The sequence below is a fragment of the Zerene cesonia genome, chromosome 10 (genome assembly GCF_012273895.1).
Source record: "Zerene cesonia ecotype Mississippi chromosome 10, Zerene_cesonia_1.1, whole genome shotgun sequence".
In the NCBI taxonomy this organism is placed as follows: Eukaryota; Metazoa; Arthropoda; class Insecta; order Lepidoptera; family Pieridae; genus Zerene; species Zerene cesonia.
This window is the reverse complement of record NC_052111.1, coordinates 4,108,506-4,130,554: the sequence shown is the minus strand read 5'-3', so window position 1 is coordinate 4,130,554 and position 22,049 is coordinate 4,108,506. Positions and strand designations below refer to the sequence as shown.

Below are 22,049 nucleotides of genomic sequence, written 5' to 3'. Positions count from 1 at the left end.
CTTTGCGAAATTTAAATGTTGCAATTTTTTTATAATAATAGGCCTGACCCCCGAGACACACTTTAAACTAGTTCGGAAGTCAGAGTCGCTCTAAAAAGTTTGTAACTCTAAATCAGTTCAAATCTTCTGTATTATAATCTAAAAATTTACTGCCATTTCCCGACCAAAATAGGTGTCTTCTTAATATTTTCCATTGACGATTTTTACACTATAATTGCGAGCTGAAATAATTTTCCACTGATCGAGTGCATTATAAGTGGATGTTTATGAAACGGAACACCAAGTGCATTGTAATATCCACATTCTGCATTCGCGAATCAGTTACATCGTGTGGTCGAATCGAGAAAATTCGATAGTTTGATGAATGATATCGTTCAAAAATAAATGTATGAAATTATTAAAGACACAATGAATATATGAAGTCTGAAATATAAGTGAAACATTATTGTTTTCATAAGCATTATAACTAGGACAGGTTTTAGTGTACTAAGCAGTTTAATTGTTTATTTATCAAGGATGCTTGCAGCTGAATATTGTTTATACATACCTACCTGTCTACATTGTAAAATGTATTTCATATGCTTCTCTAAATAATATGCAATTCAAAATTTTTCACATTAACAAGCATTATAACGGAAATATTGCTGCTCTATACTCTCTTTATAGACTCTAACTAATATCTTTGTCTCAATTTGTTCCTTTTATTACTACCAGTCGGTTCTAGATATACAAGCTTTAACTGCTTAAATCTAACAATATGAGCCAACATAATAAACTAAAGTAACTTTGTGGTAAAAGAGCTTTAAATTGTGTCAATGTATCGCAATAAATAAATAATGTCATAGAAATAAAATTAAATCATTTTGTTCAAAAGTTGTTCTTATTCCCTTCCTGATAATACTTTGTTAATCAAAATTGAAAAGTAGGCGTTGGATTGTATTTTTTTAATTCCTACTATTCCTACTATACCTACTATATCTGTTATATTGAAAAAGCTTTCCCTATTTAATATTTTTACTTGTTAATCATTTAATGTAGTAAAGGTTTACATTTTACATAAACACTGCTGGCATCATTATTATGATATACATATTGTGTAAATTTAAAACATAAAAATTTATTATAATATCGTCGTATAAAATTTAAAATAAATAACATTTAATAAGACGCAATTACTTTATAAACAATGTGCAATTCTGATGGTGTAGAATGTTGATGAATCTATTTAGAAGACACCTAGAATTCCTTTGGGTAAAATACATAGATGCATTGTGTGTTGGGATTCCGCTAAGATAATTGTGGTAATATAATGTGAATTACAAATAAGATATCTATTGTGATACCTACATAGAGAGTATATTGCAACTGCGCAATTAATCACGGTACATATTTATATAATCATTTAAACAATCAATATTTAATCCTCGTAATATTTATTACCTTGTGGTTGTCGTATTTAATAACATTCTTGACGTTTATTTTGTTTAGAACATACTGATGAAGCTATGTCTGTGAAGGATTTCATTTGCTAAGCATTTAATGTTCATTTTTAAGACATTGTTAAAATTATTTAACTTGTAATAAAAACACGAGTAAATCTATATTATTATCTATATTATTTCTGACATTAAGAATTTCTTCTACAGCTGTGAGTTGTATAAATTGTATTAACTGGCCAATGGCATTGGTTCGGTTTTTTTTTTATTTGGAGCTTATAAATATTCAATAATTAAATGTATCATGTATATCTAATGCATTATTTCTGCAAGAATCTGGGATTCGTCGCGTTTAAGCACATATTTATTTCTTTTATGAATTTATGAATCAACTGTTTAGACGATTTTAAATAATTTCTGAAGTATATATAGATAGAGACAAGAAAGCTTTAAGATTGTTTAATCTCGATCTCTGATATGTCTAATTTACACTTTTTTATTTCTTTTTTCATACATTTTGGCTGAGATAAGCTAAACAGGACTTACATGTCTAGAACTTGTGAAAATGGCTTTTAGACTTTTTATGATTTATTTACAAATTTTTTTGCTTATATCGTTAGCGGTCTTTCTAACAAACGATATTTATAAGTCAACGATTTTTCTATAATTTTTCATTACTTTTTAATTGACGTACATTGAACTTATTGAAGTCAGTGTCTTTTAATTGGTGTTTAGATATGAAGGTGTTATCTTTATAGCAAATTGTACAGTGCTAACAATTATGTGTGTAATTTACGACGTATAATAAGAACAATATACAGTCCTATAAAGACATACAAAAAATGTATCACGAATAAAACCAAATATTTATTTATTTTGGTAACAAATAATAAGTAATACACAAGACTGTAGATTAGATTACTATTATAGGCTACTACTATAATAGATTAATATAATATAAAAAACATCAACAAATCAAACGAATAAGCAATCGAATATAAACCTTCCTATTAAATAATAAAATAGTCACGCAACATCTTCATAATTTCCGATAGAAAAGCGAAACACTTTATTATACACACACACAATTCAAACACCTATCATAAAATTATATAGAAATTTATAGTCTTGCATAGAAATTCTAAAATCGGTAATAGCAAACACAAAAATGTAAAAGATTATGTAATATCGAATGAGGTTATCATCATAGTAAATGAAAAAGAAATGGTGTAACACAGCGAAATCATAAACATCTGTTATTGCTCTAATTAATGTGAATAATTTGTGACAACTGAAAACTAATTTCGCCTATTCCACATACTAAACTACCATAGTCACATTTCCTTCAATTAGCAAGTAAAATATCAGTTGTGAGTTGACGTGGACTTTCGTAATTTTTGCTGTTGAATTACTGTCTTAATTGGACTAACAAAACATTTCTTCTTATTTGAATAATGTATTAGAGAAAATTTCAATTTATACCGACATTCTTTCGTTATCTAACTTTATAGTTTCTGAGTTAAAAATAGCATCAGCTAGGGATAGGTAGAATGAATGAAAGGAGGTGTGACGAGGTTGTTGACATTGGCTGTTGTGAAAGTTAAACTTTACTTGATAAAATAGGCACTGCATAGAGATTCGAATACCGCAGCTATTGTATACATAACACACACGAGTTATAGGACCGTTGGCAAGTATTGCAATAGTTACATCAGAATTATACGTCTCTAGGCGTCAAAGACAATGACCTGCTACTGTGCTATTATTTATAGATTGAATGCTTAATGTATAAACAATAGCATTAAAAATTAAGAACCGTTCCATGTACTAAAATTAGTAATAAATTTTAAATTATAATGTCATCAATATGGACGTAAAAACTGAGCAACATGCTCATTTTTACCACCAGTAACTATTCTGCAGGTAAAAGTTTGACAAGCAATTTTATCACAATAATATTTAATTAAATAGTCGATATGATATTCTTAAGCTAAGCGCTTTTTCTCTCCAAAATGGCCCCAATGCTCCCCCCATAACTTAAGGCGGCCTTGCTTATAGGTAGGTATGTACCTACCTCTATTGTAAATTAATAATTATCTTTTAATAAATTGTGCTACCTAATTTATATAAGTTGCTTTGTTATTTTTTATATTGGCTCGGTTTCGTATTGTTTCATAAATCTATTTTCCGACTCTGACGCATTTGTACTGTGGCAGTCGTTGATTGGTTGAATACACCAAGCCCCCACACGTCATACGATATATCACCTATCTACAATAACTCGTGACTGCAGTCATACTATGAGTTTCATAATTAATCCGTCATAATGACATTTCAAATTCTTATCTCCTATTATACTACAAGTAGGTACGCTATGAGTCATTTAATGGGCCACACCCAAATTTTTCAAAACGAGAAAAATATATTGCATCATAAAAATTATAGTTTCTACAAGATAACTGCAACGGAAAAGTAGTAAAGTATTTCGCAATGGAAAATGTTTTTAATTAAAGATACACGTGAAATTAATTTGCTGTGGACGAGAGTTTCAGTAGGCATAAACACGTGATCTCTATTCGGCCTTCACAGTTATCGAAAGGCATGAAGAAGGAAGGAAGGCATGTGTGGGTGTGTCGCTGTAACCACATGCTCGACATACGTCACGTTAAACATATTTTTTAACCGCAACTGTTATTCCAATAGGGCTTATTGGAATCTACAGAAAAGGTTTTCCTTGTGGAACTTTATAACTTTAGTACTGTTTAAATGTATAATGAACTCATATTTTAAATGTACTATAGCGGTATAAGCATATATTACGTAAGCAAAAAATCTGTTATTACCTTTTCTTTTATTGTAGATATGTATCTATGTGTATCTATGTTAAATGAAGTGTATTGTAATAATCTACCGTTAATTCTCTGTATTATAGTCTATGAAGTTCGAACTTTTATCCAATGCAATGAGTACAAAATTGTATATGTAAAAAGTATATTAGTTTAGAAAGCAATTCCAAACATTGAAAACAATAATACTAATTTAATGTCGCCTGGTTACTCATGTAGAGCACTAAATTTTACTAGTCATTTATGAAAGTAATAAGTATATATTTTTAGATGATCCATCAGAAACACCACTACAAAATTTAAATTTAATTAGCTAAGGATATAATGAGGTAGCTTGAAAAAGATATTTTACGGAACATGTTCTTGTCAAAAATGCCACTATCATTTAAAAGTCATAATAAGTCAGGTGGATTTTGGATTTTTTGGGTTTTAATTAGTAAACCTATATGCTTGTTATTTATCATAATGGCCTTAATTTTTTTTTATAATCTGAACTTTTAACATTTAAAAATAATTAATTTCATGAGGAAATATCAAACCCGTATAAAATATGGCTAAGTCGTTGAGTCGTTTGTGTGACGCGGCTCACGCGCGCCAATAATTGTGGGGGTCAATTGGACGAAAAGTTCACAAAAAATGTAATTGACACTAATAAAGAATTATTATTGTTGGACTTCAACCGAACTGCGTCAACTGTTGAGTTGACGTCATTGATTCACCAATTATTTATTGATGCAGCAGAACCGACCAAGGCCAGACATTCCATCTGGACACACACCAGTTCTAATAAATGCCTATTCGACCAACTGATTGACCCTGAAAGGAAACCTTATACTACTATAGATTTCCTTAGACTTTGCGTCATACTCACTTCTAAGAGTCAAGTAAAAATTAATTATGAATACTGCCGCATTGTGCTTCCTATACACTATAACCTTCTCTTTGTTAACCATTTAAAATCTACAGATACCTATTCTTTAAATACGTCACACAATAAAAGTGCATACATTTAATAAAATAACGATGCGTATAGAAGTTATTCAAACTCATTACTACTTCATTAGAAAAAAGTAACAATCACAGGTAATCCAAAAACAAGATGCTTACGACGAAGGTGATGTTGTATTTTATTTTCATCATACATATTTAGCAAACTAAAATAATGAAATAGGCTGTAATAAATAATATATTTAATTTGTGTACGTGTTAAAATCTATAGGCTCAGAAAAGCGCATTCGTTTTGTGTTTGACCAATTGTTTGATATAATATGACCTCCAGGTTAACACATGAATGTCTCTAACCCACACAGGAGCACTTAGAAGGCGTGTTCGCGTACGTGCACAAAACTGGTTGTAATCATGATGACTACTACAGGGATATATTTGCGTGTGTATGCGTTACAAGAATGCGATTCGTTTGAAAAGGCGCCAGTAGACACGTATGCCAGTCACCTGACCGTCTCGACAGAGCCTGCAAAGCGAAATGCTCTTTCTTGCACGTATACAGCATTCCAATATGCACTGTAAATCGTACCAACTGAAAAGCAAAATTGATATGAATGACATTATAATCTTTGTAATAAACCGAGTTTTTTGGCCCGGAATGACGATTTTCCAGTTAAGATTTATGAGTCTGTACCACGGCTATGAAAAATAGTCTAAGTGGGGATTTCAACACTAGTGTATACATTAATTACTAACTATAAATCACATGTTGGTATTCAAATAGCCTTACAAAATCATTTGAAGATTCCATTTAAGGTCGAATACAACATTTAATTTCCATTACTAATCGTGTAGTTATTTTTAGTATGTGAATAAAAAAGAATGTTATTTTAGGATTTACAGATAAAATAAGCTGAATTCTGCCCCAGTACCTTTAAACCAGTCGTTATTTGAATGTGTGTAAATTTGCTTAGCAATTAGAGGGGATTTAAGGTCATATTTAGTGTCCTCAATAAAAAAACTCAACTGATACAAAACGAATTACCCGTTAGAAAGGGAACCTTCAGATTTGCAATTAGTATAACCATAATTTTTCCTATACATTGTTATGATGAAAATAATGAAAAAGATCTTTAAAATAAAAAGAAGAAAAAAATTGTGTCGTTGACCCCGACGTGATTTGAACACGCAACCTTCTGATCTGGAGTCAGACGCGCTACCGTTGCGCCACGGAGTCGTTGGAAGCTGAGAACGAATTTAAAAACATATTTTCAAATTTTATAGAATATAAATTATTAATTCAATATAATGTACAATCTCTATTATTGCTACTTTAAATAATTAACAACAACGCCTCAATAATTAAAAAATAATAACAAGCTACTAATGCTAAATAGTATTCAAGAAAAAAGTTAAATCACAAATGCCTACAACGCTATCTATGAGTGAATTGTCGATACTACGCCATGTGTTGCGACTTTAGCGCTAACTCTAGTTATAAAATTGTTCACTAGATCAAGCTGAACTACACAGAGCACATTTGTCTTCATAATGTTGGTTGATTAAATGCATTTTGGTTTTTATTGGGTAAAGAACTTACGTTCTTTGTTAGTTTATATAGTATAATGAATAGTATTTCTTTTGGAAGCAATAAATTAGAAGGATGATGAAACCTTAAATTACATTTTAAATAGATTCGAAAATCTTAAATGATCTAAAATAATACAACTGACTACTGCTACTGCAACTGCCAATTAAATATGTACTGTGTAATTAATAATACTGATAATATTACAGAAATTCCATTGCTCAATCATCAGCCCCTGTGGCCTAATGGATAAGGCATCGGCCTCCTAAGCCGGGGATTGTGGGTTCGAGTCCCACCAGGGGTAACGCCTTATTTTTTTTATTGCAAATATTATAAGCTGTATTTATTTTTCTTACTTAATTTTGTTCCGTACCCGGAAAACATTATAAAATAAAGGGTTTTTAATAATACACAAATTGTTATAAAAACATTCTATTAAAACCAATAATACAATAATGAGATCACGAGAGAAAGCAATAATACTTTCGAAATCGGCGCCGTACTGACCGATGATCCCATGAGCGGCAAGCAGCGCAAACCAGAATGTTGTATGTAGTAACCCACTTGATGCGGCAGGCGGCAATCGCTATCTGCAAAGTGAATAAATTAACGGTTCCAGTAGATTCATAAGTACGTACGCGTGATTAACAGTGCTGCGACTGATTGCCTTAGCTTTTTATTTTAAAAGATGGAATTTTCTTCTTTCAGTTATCATTATAGATACAGCTTATTGGTAGGTACGATTGGAGCAAGTCATTGTTGCATTGAAATAATAATGCCAATAAGGCAACATTTCTCATACTTATATAAATAATTAAAAACTAATATTATACAAGAGTACATTTGCGCTTTTGTTTTCCATGCTCACATACTACGATTTAATAAAAAAAATCACATGTGACATTGGCTATATTTTATTAATATTACTCTGGGCTAAAACCGGTGGAGCCAGGACGAGCAGCCAGGGTGCTTCAGTTAAACTCATAAAATGGGGTATATAGACGGGGATTGGCTATTATTATGGGTATGGGTATATTTTGCGAGATTTTATGCTTTAAAGTTCGCCTGTCTCACTCTAAAATATCTATATTATTTCGTTCACGAGGTCAGAAAAATAACAAGCATCCTTGCTTTTATTTTTCCATTTTATTGTGTTATTGAGACATTAATTTATTATACGTTCGGATACCCTAACAAAAAAACCAAAATAAATATAACTAAATACTCTTGGGTATTTTGATACAAGCATATACAATATATAGACATACAAGCCGAATGACCCGTGCCTGAGTCGAGATAAAAACTAAATATTATCCAATTACGCATAATTAATAATTATAATTATAATTATTAATTTTTAATTATTAATTAATTAATATTTTTAGGTTTTAGTTGAAGAATTTTCAGAATCAGTTCATTAGTTATTGCATTAATTATATACAAACACAAAATATCTAATCTTGAAGAGGAACTTACATAATATACGCATAACATAGATGAGACAATATATATATATATATATATATATATATATATATGTATAGGCATACAATATACTCTTACGTGCACACAAGTTCAAAGTTGTTTGTGCGGTAACAAGAAATCGGGCCGGGGTGCAAAAATTCGGCGAAGGGCAAGGCTTGGTCAAATTAAACGTGAACACATCTCGTTCGTTTATCGATTGACACGTGTGAGACGACTCCGCCCCGCGCCACATGCAAACCAAAATCCTGCCGTGGCCATCGTTACGAAACTAAAACAAAACGATCTTATTTTAATGAAGTTTTATTGCATTGCTACACAAATACCTACATGGAATATTTATCACTATCGATGCTATTTCAAATGGCAAAGTTAAAAAAGTGCATTATGGAATTATTTATTGTTCTTTTTTTTTTGTTTGAGTCAAATCAACAAGGTTGGGATACAGTGTTGACTTTAGATTCTAGTCTATATTTTATTTAGCGATCATTGTGTATGTAAAATCAGGACTAATTAACAAACACGGAATCATAGTAGGTACTTATTTTTAATGTTAGTATGTTTTGACCTACGATCTCCATTGGCATACATTTACAAGAAGATAACTCATTAAGCTGTTATGTATAGTTGGCTTAGTTGTAGTAGGCGTAGTGCCCAGATATAGATATCAATGTCATTACCTTAGGTCAGGTCTATGCTACTTTAAGATTTATAACATAATAATAATAGATTATAAGACGCTATTATGTCATTATTATTTATTGACCTTTGTAGAAGTTATGACGATTTGTAAGTTCTTTGTAAACAACTTTTTACTAATACCTCAAGACGGAATAAAATTATACGTGATGCGTTAGTTTCCAATTAATGTTTTAGTATTATGTCCCAAATTTATGATGAATTCTTTCCCTAATAATATGTTACTCATCATTTCTTTTTAAAAATTTAATGTGGAAATGTTTTTATGTATAACATCTATTAAATTACTTCGAATTTAACGCGTGCAAAGACGCGGGCAGAAGCTATTTTCAAATAAATAAATAAATACAACCAACAATATACCTGTACATTAATAATCGCTTGTTGCCTTAAATAAAACGGATGAATGCGATACGACTGCTCTCGGCCCGGCAGCACGTAGTCCTCATAAGGCACTTGCACATAATCCGTCCCATTGAAGGAGCACTGAGGACCCGATATCCTAGACGGAATTATGTTTTTCACCAAATGCGTCGCAACTGCGCTAGTTACGTCTGTTATTGACGTCGATGAAACCTTAAAGGAAAAAAGAAAATATGTTTAAAATATAAAAGATAATTAAAGTGAGAAATTTATTATTATTTAACAAAAAAAAAAATTATAAGAGATTGAAAAATGTGCGTTTTCTTAAAAAAATAATTGATTGATTTTTAATAAATAAATGTGTCTACATACGTTTTCAGAGGATTTGATATTATCTAAAAACTTGTCTATGTGTTTAAATCAAACGTAAATTATTAGTCAGCTACAAAATTACATATGATCTACCTAATATATCTCATTATTACCACTTAAAGTCTTTTACTACAGTCATTGCATAGCACCAACCGTTAAAAATAGTTCCGAATAATCCATATACTCATTGTTGATATTTTTGAAATCGGACGTATCTTGCGCTGCGTACGCGAAGTACACGTCAAAGAAACTCGTGCGCAGCGAACTCATGAGCATTCTAGATCTATTCAGGTCGTTCGAAGACAGCCGATCTGTTGGACTGACTATAAGAACGACAGTACTCGGGCCCGCACTCCTCATATCCTGAATATCTTCGAGCGTCTCGTTTCGTATGTGTTGTATTACAGCTGATATAACGTTCGGGAGGTTAAGACGATTTGGCCCTAAAACGAAAAGTTTTGGTAACTATCATGATAACCGCATCCATTTAATTTTGTGCATCGCCATACATTCTTTGGTATTGTTGGATAATGTTGCAAATGCGCTTGTTAGATTTTGCGTTTTCGGTACGATCCATTCGCCCGTGTTTCCATGTAGTAATGCTATTGTACTCTTTTGCATGTTTATCTCAAGTGCGCCACCGATCCATCTTAAACAAATTTTTACAATATTATTACTCATACATTACATACTACCTAGGAGTCCTAAAGATTCGATGCCAAGACGATGTTATAGAAGTTAGAACAGTTTTTTTAATTATGTGCCCATGAACAAAATTTTATTTCTATAATTGAAATTAAATTTGGATGTCACTCGTGATCTTTTTTAACGTTTTTTCGTATTGTAAAATCTTTATATCACCGTTTACATTTTACACAGTTTACAGGAAACAAAAAGGCGAAATAAAACTACTACTCACGACATAAATTGTTCTACTTGATATCCTCTCCACGAGCTATCGGTAGCTATAATTAAATCCATTGCGGGTATATTTTGGCTGGCTGTACATTCTACGTGGTACTGCCGTAACAGTGATGCTGGAAAACCATGCATATTTAGTGGATATGGGCACATGTTATAAGTAATAAGAACAGACACAGCTGCTCAAAAATGCTAACAGCACAATCAAATTTCTCGAAGAACGTTCATACTAAATGATAATATGTTACTTTGTCTCTATAATAACTAGTCTAATTCGATCATGATAGTAAGCCCAATCAAACAATCTGGTATTTTATGAATGGCGCTTTATATCGATAAAATTCCACTAGTTACTTAACTCCCATCCATCTATTTAGATATCAATCAAACCTTTCCAGAAATGCTCTTATTCATCAGTCGAACTATCGTATTAAGCGTCAATACATTTTATTTATACTCACGAACATAATCCATGAACGCAGTGACTGCAGCATCAGTGATCCTATTCATTTCTTCGACCGGTATGTAAACAGTGATTTGCCGTAACGACAGTATGTGTGCTAGTCGAGAAGTTTCTTTGTATAATTGCTCCCTGTTCACTATATCGGAGAACAAAGCTTGTCTGTTACACGCTCGCACTTTGGGCTCGAACGATACCCCTTCATTGGAATAATACATCTCGATTATTTGTGATAATCGCAACGTTCTGCGTTGTTCGATCCATGATGGTACGTAATTAGACAAGATTAAACCTGAAATATGATTTATATATCTCATCAGTTATACATTTATTGACAGAAATATTTTTAAAACGAAAAACAAGAAGGTATTCTTATGACTTTTTTATAGGACTCAATTAACTTTTATGGACACAATAGATACTCAAACTTATTTAGATAATTACTCTTCTTTTTAAGTATAGACTTACCATCGATTCCCGCCAAAATTTCAGCGTCTGTCATATGCCAATCAGTTGATGAACTATTCTGCATAAACAGATAAAAATCTCGCGGTAAAAATGTGTCATTCCATCTGTTATTTGTGCCAACTATCAGGCGCTGTGGTGCAGCGCCTACTCTCGACCCTTGGTTTAGTGCTACTTCTGCTAAATCCCCTGGAGAAGCAAGACATAAATGTAGATCTATATACTTTGCCGTGGATACCGAGATATGAGGTGGGACTAGAACTTCAAAATTAGAAACCTCTATTATTCATGAGTGAGTTTTTTTTTAATTTTATCCTAGGTATCCAATACATTCAAAATATTTAATTCTTCAATACCTGCTAACGTTGCAGCCCATATGTTACTTATATCGGCAGCGGCACTACCACTCGGATCCTCGATATCATTTAGCTTTTCCAATTTTGAATCCCATTCTTTCAAAGCCATATTAATTAAAGACGATGGGACTTCTGCTTTGAATAAATTTGCTTGTAAAATATCAGTTACTAATATTCTTTGAGCTTCTAAAGACGACGCGATGGCTGCTACGAGAGTTCCAGGAGATACAGGACCCCAAGAAGATTGTATCACACCATCTTCAATGGGACATCTACTATTAATCCTATGGACACATAATTGACAGAATAAGTAAAATTATTTAACCATACGAAATACATTAGTACATTACACCTACATAATAAATATTGAAAAAAACACGATTGAATGATAGACTAAACTAATTTACCTCACTTGCTCCTATGCGGAAAGAAATTATTTACCAGGATAATAAGATACCCGATCGTTGATAAGTGTAAAATAATCTATGTGTTTAAAGTGGTTCAAAATCGGGACTGAAGAATTCAGGTACATAAAAACATACATAAAATATGGGTGAAGCTAATAAAATCGTGATTAAATAGAACTTTACGTAGCCAAACAACAAAAAAGGAACATACCTATTACGACTAGACGAAACAATATTTTGTCTTTGTTGTATGGACAGTGGGCACACTATATTTTCATCACCCCTTTCCCACGGTCGCACTGTAGAACTTATAATCTTATGGAGTAAACATTTTTCTTCGATAGAAAAGAATTCATCTGCATCAATTAGATCTTGGCTTGGTAAAAATATATCCATAAGCAATTTGTACTTGTGAAACTGGAAAGCTGAAGCTCTGTATGGTAGAACGAACTCTGTTTCAACTACATTAGCCGCTTCCTCCACACCATCCAGCCGCAAACTGAAATGAAAGTCTGACTATTATGTAAAATATAGTGAGTAGTTGAATACGAAAGGTATAAATTTTCATGTTCCATTAAATCAATGAATAGGTAAATAAAAAAATGCCATACCTTCTCAATAAAGCTGTGCTAAACAACCTCAAATCTAGATTTGTTTTGAGTTCCAATCGCCTGACTAGAGATAGAAATACGTCTAGGCGCCTCGGTGCGCCTAATTCAGGTCCCCCATTTCGGTAACAATCGAGTAAATGTGTTGGTATACTAGGCAATAATTCTCCAAAAGCATCTGATCAAATCAAAATTGAAAAAAAAGGCAAATAAATTTTATTTAAAAAATACGATATATTTTTAAGTTGGTTGATCCCTGAAAAGAATGGCTTATTTCCATATTTATAAAACTGCAAAAGTCATAAACTTTTCCTGGACTTATTCACTGTTATAGAAGTACACTTCGTATGAAGTAAGAATCTATACCTTAGTATAACATACGAGTCCATTAATATATACAATCATCAATCTACAAAACAACCTGCATGTTGATAACATAATATATGGAGTTACTAGTAATTTTGAAAATAAACCGCCATCGTGAGAACTTACATTCTATATTAAACGAAAAATATAATATGCAGCATTGTCAATGAATCACACTTCAACACCTCATCCTATGTTAACGACTACCGATAACATAATTGTTTGGGTACTTACTGCAAATAATGTTTATTATAAAAATAAACAAACACAGAATTTTCATCGTTCACAATTATTATTTTATAATCACATTAGTTGCTTAAAATACATAGTGCAGTATTATCGAGGCGTGTATTACTACAGATTCGTTAAGATAAGATAATTTCGACGAGTAAGTAGGGCGCGTTGGTTACGTGGATCGGGTGAAACAAATGGGTATATTTTATCTAAACAAATTAAAACTGTAAAAATACTTTATTATTTTATAAAACCGTATGAATTACATTAACGCAAACACATTTTCATATGGAAAACATAATCATAGAATTTGCCTAGCTTTGCATCTATGTAACATTTTTATGAGAGAATATGTTATTCTAGTCAAGGTAACATTATTTCATTATGATCATACAATCTGTTGGAATATCGAAATCTACTCTGTTTAAAGTAATTATTGAAAATAGCTAGATACTTCAACGTTATTATAAATTTTCATAGATTGTTCATCATAAAATGTACTTACATTACGAACAGATATCAATGTCATCTTACTAATAGAAAGTAATATATTACAACCAACAATAATATCTAATCCCTACATAAATAAATAAATTACATTTCATTTTCCAATTAGTGTCATAAATTATTATTTTATAAATGCAAAGCAAATGCTAACTGAAAACACACAATACCTCACATGTTATAATTTGTGATGAAAAATATGAAATGTTTCGATAAAATAATGTATGGCTCAAGCTTATTTATAATACTACACACAAAATAATAGTATTATTGGTGTGCACATCTTACACGATAGTAAAAATTATCTCATAGTATTCCAAATTATTCTTCCAAAGCTTTCAAATGACAATGTAGACCATGCAAAAACGATGAATATATAGTTGAGAGTAATTCAAGATGACAGAGTAAAATTACATTATGTACCTCGATTATTGTAATAAATATAAAAGCTAGTAAGATGAAACATGTTCTAAATAAATAGTATATAATCAAATTTTAGCTTTGGGGTATTTATGGGTAAAATAATCTCAAATTTTAATGTACTTTATTAATTTTGATTCTACCTCATCATTTACAAATTGCAACAGGATTATGTTATTCAAAAACCCAAGGGGGCAATATATTTTATATTATTTATTATGTTTGTTCATCAACAATTAATATAATTGGAATAGACAACAGCCATGGCATGTAGCAATGAGATGACTTTACATAATTAAATATTATTTTAAATCATAGCTTTACATATATTTACATTATAAGTCTTGATTCACACATTGGTCTATAGTTTATTAAGTAAAACATTTAACTAAACACATTCACATCAAAAATTAAAATAAATGCATTAGCCCTAGGACATCATTTTATATTTGATATCATCAAACAAACCCATTTGTTTGGTAATATTTCAATGAACAATCAGTTATAGAACTATCCAATGTAATAAGTTATCTCAAGACCAATTTTGCTGGTTTGCCATCAACTTGACGAGATGAGCCATGTTTTAATGTGAATTCCCTTTTCAAATAAGCAAACATTAAATCTGTGATGAGGAATATTTGTGCAGTTGCAAATGATAGGGTGACACCAAAGAAAAAGTTTGCATTTGCTGATCCTGAATATATCCATAGATGCCATACTGTGGGACCAAGTGCAGATGTGATGATAAATGCACAACCAGCTATAAACTTCTGCTGCATAACTGAAATAAATTTATTGATAATATATTTTATCGTTTGTTTAATGAATGTTTCAAAACAATGCTAGATACATAAATTATAACTTCTTCTAATTTTATTTTCTTAAAACATATTTGGATTTATAATGTATGGTATAATTAAAATTATTAAAGACACTTAAACAAAATGGCACTTGATTTATGTTAATTAAATTTTGAATAAGTGATTGAAACTTTTTTTGTACAGAATAGAAGTCCACCTCGGCTTCGGCATGGCACATATTTTGTTCTCTTTATAAATGTCCTTTTGCTCAATAAAAATGTTAATAAATAATTAGCCGAATTGGTTGAGCAGTTCTTGAGTTTAACGCATTACAAAACATTTGGCAATTCATTTTTATTTATATAGATCTGTAATAATATGTGATCTGAAGAGTTTGTTTTTTAATCCCTACTGGACTAATTGAGAAAATTCTTTCACCATTGGATATGTATGTGATGGATGTGTCCCTGAGTGCCAAAGGCTTTATGTACCATGGATGAAACTGCAGGAGGACACTAGTTTAGGTATATACAATATGAACCATTAAAGTCTATTGATAAAAATATGACTTTAAACAGATTTACTTACATGTAAATAAATGCTTCCACATAGGTAATAGAGCCAAATAGAAACCAACATCTCCAATACAAGGATATGATCGGAATATAGTTGAAAGTGCAATAAGAACTGTAGCTAACAGTACAGGCTCTTTCTTAAATCTCAGTGTTAATGGCACAACATATAAAATTAATGCATTTATTTGAAACGCACATACAAATAATAATCTGAAATGCTCAAACATTTCTGTAAAGAAGTACCAAAACAATCCAATGTTTGGTTTCAGGTCTGGAACATTTAATCTGAAAATGAAATAAATATAGTTCATAAACAGTTTTCAAACAAATATCTATTTAACATATTTCAACATCCATGAAAAATTATAAATTATTTAAAAAAGGATTTATTATTAAAAATGCAAGTTACGCAAGTTGATTAAATTTATAATATAACTAAAATAATCCAACTTACATAAATCCATATGTATTATAAACGTAACTATATGAACCATCCATAATGTATGCTGATATGAAGATCAAAAATCCCCAACATACAACAAAAACTAGAAGTGTCCTTATATATGAGCATTTATTGCAACCTTTGTTGACATCTGCTAATAATATTGATATTGGCACAATAAGAGTAATTGGATATAGGGCTTGGTGGGTAGCTAGAGCAATAAAAGAACATGCTAAAAGCCTGTGTCCACTTGCTGCGCCCCATAGGGACACAGCGACTAATAGATTATGTATTACTGTTGTAGTCATTCCAACACAATTAAGTACAGAATAAGGGTTGAATAAATACACAGATAGCACATATTCCGGAACTTCATTCAAATGTGTATCATCCAAAAGCAACGCCTTGGAGTCCTCTGCTATGGTTTTCTTGGTTTTCTCTTGGTTACTTTGAAGTATTTGAACAAATGCCTTAGATGTTTTATACAGAAAGTATGCTGTGAGCATGTCAACAAGAGTAAATAATACCGGTAATACAAAAGGGGCATATTTCAGTAAAAAGTGAAAGAATATAAGCATTATAGGAGATTCATGAAAGGAATCACCTTCATATGGATTTATTCCATGATCATATAGGTAAACCCCTTCTATTAATCTCTTCCATGAGTTTAAAGGTGTCGCTATTTCAACTCTGTTCGCAATAGTTTGCCAGTATTCCGTATGTATAAGCCAATATCTTACTAAACCGGCAATTATATATTTTAACATTACAGCCATTCTTGATTTAAATGAGCGGTGACAGTGATCCGATCCAAGGTTAAAACAACATTTTACACATTAAAGTTCACTACATCCAATTTTCCGAATAAAATTATATGAAAGCAGACTCAATTTAATAAATTAGAAAATGCCAAAAGGCAAAACTCAACAAATCAAACATTAAAGTACATTATACCTGACAAACGACAGTAATGTCATCACAGATTAAGAATTAATTACTAATGTCACCTCGCACTTTTGAGTTTAGTCATTTTTTAAGGTCATTTCTTATTTATTTACCGCAACTCTGGGAGCCTAAAATCCTACTTCCTACTATACTATATCCTATCCTACTTTTATAATTTATCCTACTAATTCTTGCTACTAATATTATAAATGCGAAAGTTTGTAAGGTGTGTGTGTTTGTTGCTCTTTCACACAAAAGGTACTGAACCGACTGCAATGAAATTTAGTACGTAGACAGCTGGACAACTGAAATGACATATAGGCAACTTTTTATCTCGATATTCCTACGGGATACGGTCTTAGGCGGGTGAAACCCTGGGGCACAACTAGTAAGGTTATAAAACATTGTACTTGACGTAGGTACTGCTATTTTAATCTGTGATAACATCTATGCAACGTGCATGTCATAGAATCATAGATGTGTCATGTGTCAGTGTCACTGTCACACGTTTTCGCCGCATTCTACTCAGACTGTTTACGTTTTGTATAATGTTATTTGTTGTCGTTGCTTAATGTTTTCTTTCTGTTAATAATCTTGTTTTATGTAAATATAATACGTTATTGTATATAGTTAAAATAGTCATTGGGAAATATGGGAAATAAAGTGAAGCCCGTCACGAGGTCTAAAAAACGTTCATATAAATCAAACGCTCAACATATGAACGATATGAAGAGGTAATAAAATAATATGATTTATTTAAGGGCATTTAGGCTATTCACAACTGCATCAGTGCGATCATTTCTACTGTGATGTATGTAATTTTTTTTCTTAATTCTACAGCAGCTAAGAGATGGATACGTTTTTGGAATGTTATACATAAAATACCCATTGTATTTCAAAATGCTACAAATCTATGTTGATTTCAATGTTATATATGTACACTTGCTTACATTTTATATTTATACAACAATAAAGCTTCGAAATAAAAAAAGGCTATTAATGGTTGAGGATTGAAATTGAGGGTCGATTGTCAATTTCATTATGCTTAGCCCTTAATATTTTCAGTATTATAACTGTGGGCCTAGACAAATATCCCATTTTTGCTTATGTATACACAAATTTTTCGTAAAACAAATACTTTGGTAAAAACTTTTTTTGCCTTTAAAGATTTTATGAAAGTTTTGTAATATCAATCAAATAAGAAAAAAGTTGAAAGGATAAATCTGTAGGTGTTTCTTTTGAAGTAGTAGTACCATCTGTAGTTCCTTAGTATATATAATAGCACTGATTAAAAAAAGCAGCAACCAATACACATATACTGTAAATATAAGTATACAACCATTACAAATAATAACCAAATAAAAAATAAAAAATAAAATAAATCACAAATGTATAATGGATATACTCATAATGAAGACTGATTCAAATTAATATATTAGATGAGACTTATTTTATAATTAAATAGTTTAGGTATTTATATTATTATAGTATTAGAGTTATAAGTAATTGGTCAATGCCAAATATTTATGTTTCAAATAATTCTTTATTATATATATATTTTTCATGCGTATGCTTTCTGAGTAATTTTTTTTTTTTTTATAATAAATATAAAAAATTAATTTATTAATTCTATTATTATTGATTTAATTATTCTGTCACCACAACCGTGGAGCAACACATGATTATTTTATAAGGGCAATTTTACTATGTCGTTGTTACCAATGGAGCTGGAAGGTGATGATAAGCTCTACAACAAAAACTTAATATACAACAATACTAAACACTGCACTATTTCATGCCGGTGTTCTGTGGGGATGTGGTACTTCCCCAGTGCGAGTTGGCCCAATTCAATAAAATTGAAAAGAATAAGCATTCCACTACTACTTCATATTTGGCTATTGGTAGGGTTATGATAGAGCTGTGCTCCAGGTATGGATTTACCAACCAGATGAGTTACTTAAGAGAACACTCATAATTGAAATGTTTCTTTTTTTCAGGAGAAAGAAAATTGAAAATATTGATACAAAAGCAAATTCCAATGCGTAAGTAACTACACCTTAATAGTTATCATAGCTTCAATTTTGTCAAGTAACTAATAACTAAAGTAAAAAAGTAACTTAATGAAAATAATAATTGAACTATTTATTTCTTTGTTACTTTCTCTTATGTTTATTATTATAGACATAGATATTTAAATATAAGGAAATCTGTTAAGTTGCTTATTCAAAATATGTACTCTCATATTTTTTAACATTTTGAAGCAAAAACTTCACCATTGAACAGCTGCGTCATCACCAAATGACATAGGCTATATTTGAATCATGGACGTAACCGGGGTGAACAGCTACCTTAAAATATGGTAGCGGCTTTAATGAAAATAATTTTAAACAAGAAGCTTCATTTTATTTGATAAAATATACCATAACTATATATAAACAAACCTATTTCATAAAACAAACTGTAAAAGGACATTACTTACCTACCTATGTAGTGTATCCATTGGGCATTTACTTGAGGTTGTCAAAATAATAGTGAAAGATAAGTAAAGCGGCAATGTAATACAATATGAAATAAGAACACTGATTTGACTCGGTGGCAATGTATGTCCGCAGCGCTTATACGTTACACGGCACAAATTGGGCAGGCTCGCACCGGGGAAGTACCACACGCCCACATAAAACCGGCGTGAAATAATAGCATGCTATTGTGTTTCGTACAGGGAGTGGGAAAGCCGGAGCCCCATTTCAGTCATCAATTCTTTCCTTATCCCTTACCTCTTAAAAGCGAATTCGTAGAAGTCTGAGCGTCTGCGAATGTTCATGGGCGGTGATCGCTTACCATCAGCCGAACCACCAGCTCAGTTGCCCGCTATAACTAAAAAAAGAAGAAAACGTTATAATGTTTCCAAAAAGACAGGAGAAAACAACTTTAACCAGATAAAATATGTTTCAAATAGTCCGTTACATATATTTTTGGTATTTTTGTGGTTCCGAAGATGTCCAGATCTTAACGTCTAGTCGTCTTATTGCCGTTTCGAAATAATTATTTTTATCTTTGACAGAGAATATGGCTATAGCTAATAATAAATTTAATTCACATTCTCCATTTCAATTGCCAAACATGGCAGTCAGAATTTTAGATTTTTGTGCAAAAATTGCAAAATTCTATAAAAAACAAACACCTTTCATTAGTATGTGAAGCATTATTTCTTACAGATTACCGACTTATCCCATTTAGTGAAGTAAATGGATAGAAATAATAAGAAAAAGATGTGAAGAACTGGACAGCGGCAATATAACATGGTTTGCTCTAACCATTTTCGCAAAAAAGATATTTACAATGTAGAAGCACAATCACGCCAAGGGATTAAAACAGAGGCAATACCATGTTAAGCTATTTAATTTTTTTTTTATAAATTGTGGTACATCTATTTATAAATTTGTTATTAAAGGTAAGATATAGGACTAAGTTGCCCCTAATTGCCAGTCACTACTGCATAGAACATCGTGAATGATACACACATCTTTATAATTAATAAGTGTTTTAATAACACAAAAAGTAATTCACAAATACTCACCGATACCCAAAAATGTTTAATTTGCCATTTTTAAAATATGCAAGTGAGACACGATACTCAAAGAGCGGTTTGCTCCCATCTCTGTTCTTTTTTATCGGTTGTGCGCCCATCTAAGGTATACTGATTGCAATGTACAATATTATTTCCTCTTTTCAATAAATCGACGACTACGTATCAATTATTCCTCTGTTTGTATAAATTTACCAGAGCGCATGATCCTGATTATAGAATTGGGAAAATGAAAAATCCTCCCGATTATAAAAATACTTTAATAGTATTAATGGAATATTTTTACACTTGTTACAGATTATGCTTTGTATCTGCGGACTTTGATGATGATGATGGAGGTGAAGATGCTAATACTACCAATATAAATGAAAATGCTAAAATTGGAAATGGTGAAATAAAACCTTTAGTCACTTCTGTAAGTTTTTCTTTAAGCTGAAGAGTTGTCAAGAATTTGAATTTATCGTGTATATACTACATGAGTAGATAAACGGAAGAGATTAAACGGAAGAGATAGGCTTCATACAACAGTGCGAATCATTTGCACTACTGCTGAAATCTGCTCTGCTCCGTATACCTGCTCAATGTGTTAATAATCAATACATTAAATGTTTTGATATAATCTTAATTATATATAATGTTAAAAATATATATGATGTTTTGATATAATAAAATTAGCTTGCCTTTATTTACAGAATGTGTCAGAATTTGAAAGCAATGATTATTTTGATGATTCAATAGATATTTCCGACTTTCCTATAAAACAAGAACCTCCTGATGAATCATTCAATAATACAAATTTAGCTTGTACTAGTACTTATTTACCAGAGCAAATAATCGATGCTAACATGCTAGATGGATTGAAGAAAGAAGACAAGGGTGACGAAAGTAGCAAAAGTGATATTTCTTCTGATCTCGACTCTGTTTACGATTCACCGACAGAAGCAAAGCTCCGGCGAGCATTGAGAAGAAAAATTCGACTACAGCAGAAGCATGTCTTAAGAATTAAATCCCTTACCCGGCGAAATGTAACACTTATGAAACAATTGGCATCTTTGAAAGAAATTATAGCAACCCTAAAGAAGGAGAAACAGACGACGTAGTCGAGTAACTTTTTCGTCTTCCTCTTGTATTATTTACGTAGAAATTATTACGTAAAAAGTGTTAGTTATGTAATAACTCTCCCTCCGTTCCCAAAATAACCTTCCCAGTCCATTCCTGTTTCCCCGTCG

The 22,049-nt window shown here is 31.4% G+C and overlaps 3 protein-coding genes and 2 non-coding genes across 5 annotated transcripts; 2 read left to right on the top strand and 3 right to left on the bottom strand.

Moving 5' to 3' along the window:
- Nucleotides 1–6,392: 6,392 nt before the first annotated feature.
- Trnaw-cca lies at nucleotides 6,393–6,464 on the bottom strand. Its single transcript has one exon. It is a non-coding gene; the product is annotated as a tRNA-Trp (tRNA).
- A 582-nt stretch (nucleotides 6,465–7,046) lies between these two features.
- Trnar-ccu lies at nucleotides 7,047–7,119 on the top strand. Its single transcript has one exon. It is a non-coding gene; the product is annotated as a tRNA-Arg (tRNA).
- A 131-nt stretch (nucleotides 7,120–7,250) lies between these two features.
- Nucleotides 7,251–14,944, bottom strand: LOC119829357. The gene is made up of 12 exons (XM_038351826.1): nucleotides 14,941–14,944; nucleotides 12,952–13,126; nucleotides 12,552–12,839; nucleotides 11,934–12,217; nucleotides 11,581–11,766; nucleotides 11,114–11,404; nucleotides 10,651–10,768; nucleotides 10,241–10,380; nucleotides 9,885–10,174; nucleotides 9,360–9,572; nucleotides 8,379–8,568; nucleotides 7,251–7,405 (listed from the first exon to the last, which is right to left on the bottom strand). Exons 1-12 carry the CDS (start codon nucleotides 14,942–14,944, stop codon nucleotides 7,251–7,253), a joined length of 2,334 nt encoding a protein of 777 aa, XP_038207754.1.
- LOC119829621 (phosphatidylinositol glycan anchor biosynthesis class U protein) lies at nucleotides 13,771–17,255 on the bottom strand. The gene is made up of 3 exons (XM_038352227.1): nucleotides 16,302–17,255; nucleotides 15,861–16,132; nucleotides 13,771–15,253 (listed from the first exon to the last, which is right to left on the bottom strand). Exons 1-3 carry the CDS (start codon nucleotides 17,063–17,065, stop codon nucleotides 15,000–15,002), a joined length of 1,290 nt encoding a protein of 429 aa, XP_038208155.1. The 5' UTR covers nucleotides 17,066–17,255; the 3' UTR covers nucleotides 13,771–14,999.
- A 473-nt stretch (nucleotides 17,256–17,728) lies between these two features.
- On the top strand, nucleotides 17,729–21,949 carry LOC119829660. The gene is made up of 4 exons (XM_038352277.1): nucleotides 17,729–17,968; nucleotides 19,232–19,276; nucleotides 21,118–21,235; nucleotides 21,513–21,949. Exons 1-4 carry the CDS (start codon nucleotides 17,886–17,888, stop codon nucleotides 21,918–21,920), a joined length of 654 nt encoding a protein of 217 aa, XP_038208205.1. The 5' UTR covers nucleotides 17,729–17,885; the 3' UTR covers nucleotides 21,921–21,949.
- Nucleotides 21,950–22,049: the final 100 nt, after the last annotated feature.

Bases quoted from the DNA above. Each gene is read 5' to 3' on its own strand.
- LOC119829357 (XM_038351826.1), bottom strand. The intron at 11,767-11,933 runs GTATTGAAGAAT...TTGCTTCTCCAG, and splicing joins ATGGGCTGCAACGTTAGCAG to GGGATTTAGCAGAAGTAGCA. The intron at 8,569-9,359 runs GTATATTGTTGG...GTTTTGTTTTAG, and splicing joins AAGCGATTATTAATGTACAG to TTTCGTAACGATGGCCACGG.
- LOC119829660 (XM_038352277.1), top strand. From the start codon at position 17,886: ATGGGAAATAAAGTGAAGCCCGTCACGAGGTCTAAAAAACGTTCATAT. The intron at 17,969-19,231 runs GTAATAAAATAA...TCTTTTTTTCAG, and splicing joins CATATGAACGATATGAAGAG to GAGAAAGAAAATTGAAAATA. The intron at 19,277-21,117 runs GTAAGTAACTAC...CACTTGTTACAG, and splicing joins ACAAAAGCAAATTCCAATGC to ATTATGCTTTGTATCTGCGG.
- LOC119829621 (XM_038352227.1), bottom strand. From the start codon at position 17,065: ATGGCTGTAATGTTAAAATATATAATTGCCGGTTTAGTAAGATATTGG. The intron at 16,133-16,301 runs GTAAGTTGGATT...TTTCATTTTCAG, and splicing joins TATAATACATATGGATTTAT to ATTAAATGTTCCAGACCTGA. The intron at 15,254-15,860 runs GTAAGTAAATCT...AATTTATTTCAG, and splicing joins GTGGAAGCATTTATTTACAT to TTATGCAGCAGAAGTTTATA.